The sequence below is a fragment of the Haplochromis burtoni genome, unplaced genomic scaffold (genome assembly GCF_018398535.1).
Source record: "Haplochromis burtoni strain Fernald_Lab_line unplaced genomic scaffold, NCSU_Asbu1 Contig_511, whole genome shotgun sequence".
NCBI classification, from domain to species: domain Eukaryota; kingdom Metazoa; phylum Chordata; class Actinopteri; order Cichliformes; family Cichlidae; genus Haplochromis; species Haplochromis burtoni.
The window spans coordinates 376,405-379,946 of NW_024582872.1; the positions used below are offsets into that span (position 1 = coordinate 376,405).

At 39.0% G+C, this 3,542-nt stretch overlaps 1 protein-coding gene across 7 annotated transcripts in view; it reads right to left on the reverse strand.

Moving 5' to 3' along the window:
* Positions 1-3,542, reverse strand: part of ttll4 (tubulin tyrosine ligase-like family, member 4) — a 31,194-nt gene that overhangs the window by 22,348 nt on the left and 5,304 nt on the right. For 6 of the 7 annotated variants that reach the window (XM_042214046.1, XM_042214047.1, XM_042214043.1 and 3 more), the window contains exon 3: positions 2,499-2,688. In XM_042214046.1, the coding sequence (XP_042069980.1) occupies positions 2,499-2,688 (190 nt within the window). Of the gene's footprint in view, positions 1-2,498; positions 2,689-2,882; positions 2,918-3,542 lie in introns of all 7 variants that reach the window. The other variant, XM_042214049.1, reaches the window with a different exon arrangement.

Genomic DNA, 3,542 nt, shown 5'->3' on the forward strand with positions numbered 1-3,542 from the left:
AGTCTAGAGATGCTTTTTGAGTAAAGGTTTAACTACAGCCAGCTTGAAGGCCTGTGGTACATAGCCGATCATTAGAGATAGGTTGATCATATTTAAGATCGAAGAATTAATTAATGGCAGGACTTCTTTGAGCAGTTTTGTAGGAATGGGGTCTAAAAGACACGTTGATGGTTTGGAGGAAGTAATTATTGAAGTTAACTCAGAAAGATCAATTGGAGAAAAAGAGTCTAACTTAACATCAATGGTACTAAGAGTAGCTGTAGATAATATTACATCTGTGGGATGATTATTGGTAATTTTTTCTCTAATGATAAAAATTTTATTTGTGAAGAAGTTCATGAAGTCATTACTAGTTAACGTTAAAGGGATGGTTGGCTCAAAAGAGCTCTGACTTTTTGTCAGCCTGGCTACAGTGCTGAAGAGAAACCTGGGGTTGTTCTTATTTTCTTCAATCAGTGATGAATAGTAAGATGTTCTGGCTTTGCGGAGGGCTTTCTTATAAAGCAGCAAACTATTTCTCCAGGCTAAATGATGATCCTCTAAATTTGTGACACGCCATTTCCTCTCCAGATTACGAGTCATCTGCTTTAGGTACGTGTTTGAGAATTATACCACGGAGTCAGGTACTTCTGATTGAGACCTTAGTTTTCACAGGAGCTACAGTATCCAGAGTCGTACGTAGTGAGGAGGTGAAATTATTAACAAGATAATCGACCTCTGTTGGGGTAGCGTTCAGATAGCTGCTCTGCTCTGTGTTGGTACAGGGCATTGAAGATGATAACAGTGGGTGGATTATATTCTTAAACTTAGTTACAGCGCTTTCAGAAAGACATCTACTTTGATAAAGTCTACTTTCCACCGCTGTGTAATCAATTATTGTAAATGTAAATGTTATCAGGAAATGATCAGACAGGAGAGGGTTTTCAGGAAACACTGTTAAATGTTCAGTTTCTATGCCATATGTTAAAACAAGATCTAGAGTGTGATTAAAGTGGTGGGTGGGTTCTTTTACATTTTGAGAGAAGCCAATTGAGTCTAATAACAGATTAAATGCCATGTTGAGGCTGTCATTTTTAGCATCTACATGGATGTTAAAATCACCCACAATAATTATTTTATCTGAGCTCAGAACTAAATTAGATATAAAGTCTGAGAAATCAGACAGAAACTCTGTGTAAGGCCCAGGTGGACGATAGATGATAACAAGTAAGACTGGTTTCTGAGTTTCACAGCTGGGGTGGACGAGGCTAAGCATCAGGCTTTCAAATGAATTAAAAGTCTGTCTTGGTCTTTCATTAATTAATAGGCTGGTGTGAAAAATTGCTGCCACACCGCCCCCTCGGCCTGTGCTTCGAGTTTCTGGTAGTTAGAATGACTCGGGGGTGTTGATTCATTTAAACTAACATAATCATCCTGCTGCAACCAGGTTTCTGTAAGGCAGAGTAAATCAATTTGTTGATCAATTATTAAGTCATGTACTAACAGAGACTTGGAGGAGAGAGACCTAATATTTAATAATCCACATTTCACTGTTTTACTCTTTGGTTCAGATGTGGATACTGTATTGTTCTTTCTTTGTAATTGTTTATGTTTAAGTTGTTTGTTGCTGGTTTTTAGTTTGTTTTTTGTCTTTTTGGAAGCTGACACAGTCTCTATGGAGATGGGTTTTTGGGGGGGTAGCAGGAGGAGAGAAGCTGCAGAGAGGCGTGTAAGACTGCAACTCTGCTTCCTGGTCCCAACTCTGGATAGTCATATTTTGGGGGGTTTAATAAATTTGTCCATATTTCTAGAAATGAGAGCTGCATTGAGCAGCAACTCAAACCAGTTTAGAATTATAAATGCTTATTTAGACACTGAGCCATGGCTCTGTACTATATGCACACATTTCTGCATCTTTGCCATTCAAAGACACTTTGTTTCGCAGCTTTGTTTGCTAGTTTAACTTTTCCGTTACGGGAGAAAAGATGTTCCTACAGCCCATTGCATGGCCGGCTCAGACTCCTTCCATCTTTTTTGCCCGGCCTCCAGACCTTTAGTTTATTTTACTTGCTCTTTCTGCCAGAATAAAACCATTTTAACAAACAAACTCACAACAACCTTTGATGGAAAAATGTCCTTTCAAGGAAACTTTCAGAATCAGCTTCTCGACAACCATAGCTAGCTATTTAACTGCACTTCACCGCCAGGCCCATCTGCACTGCTGTGCTGCAATATGTGCTGATTACCTGCAGCAGCGTCTGGTGGAGGTGGCTTTTCTGAGTCACTGGCACATTTCAAAGGTGGCGTGGGACTGTTTGGAAAGGAACTGATACGTTTGCATGTGGGCTGGGTTCTTCCCAGCACACTACATGGGATCTGCTTGGTTAGATCTAGTGATGCTCTTTTTTGGGACTTGGTGATTGTAGTTGCTCCCAAAACTGTGAGAGGAACACCTTTCACAAGGAGCTGACAGTCAAAAGAAATGTCAAACAAAGTTGTGCTGCTGTTGTGTGTCTGACCGTATTTTGCTGCTGGTGGGATTGAATAACTCCTCTGTGTAGGTTTTGCTTCTCCTCCTGTGCTTCTAATCTCAGCGTTTGTGCTGTCGAGGCTGAAAGCATCCTTCTCCACAGCTGGCCCCTGATGTTGACAAAGACTAAGGCACATATCAGGCACAGGTGGCAAAGAGAAACAGTCTGCAGCCTCACACTGCGGAGAAAACAAAACAATATCAGACAGACTTGCATAAACCTAAAATTATAGGTATATTTCTGAAGATGGCTAAATTACGGTTTTGCCTATAATAAACTATTTGCTTTTACTGATCCCTAATACAGCCCTACACAATGATTGGTTTAAATCACTAGACTTGAAATGTCAAACATATTTATGGAAAAACAAACCATGATGGTTGTTGTGGCTGCACCTACAACAAGCACTGTGTGGAAAAGTAGAAATAAAAGTTGGCTTTCGTGAGTTCGAGCATTAAGCATCATAACAACTTTAAACGTCTAAAATCTGGAACATATTATTCACAACAGGAATCTTGTTTTAGTGCAAGAACATCAAATAATGGAATTATTGATTCCTTGAATTACATTAAATCCCAGTCAAGTGAGCTTAGACGTGGCTAAAATGATTTTTAAATCATGGTAATTATTATTACACCTGTATTTAATTATTATCTACAGTGTACAAGTTATTGCTCACTACTGATAACTCAACTTCACTTCCAGCTGCAAAATGAGTTCTTTCCATCAACCCACTCAAAAATACTTTTGTATACAAAATATATTTAAATACCTTCAAAATTACTAAAAGACCCAACATACAACTTGTACAACACACAACTCTCCACAGAATACAATGTACAGGACAAAGCGTGTTCCAACTGGGCTTTACCCACAAACATGCAGCCATTGCACAGGAAACTCTGCTGATAACCATATCCATGTTTTACAGTGCTATTAGAGCTGGGCGATATAAGATTTTTTCATATCACGATATGTTTTTTTCATTTCAGGCGATAACGATATCTATCACGATATCAGCCAAATAACTAT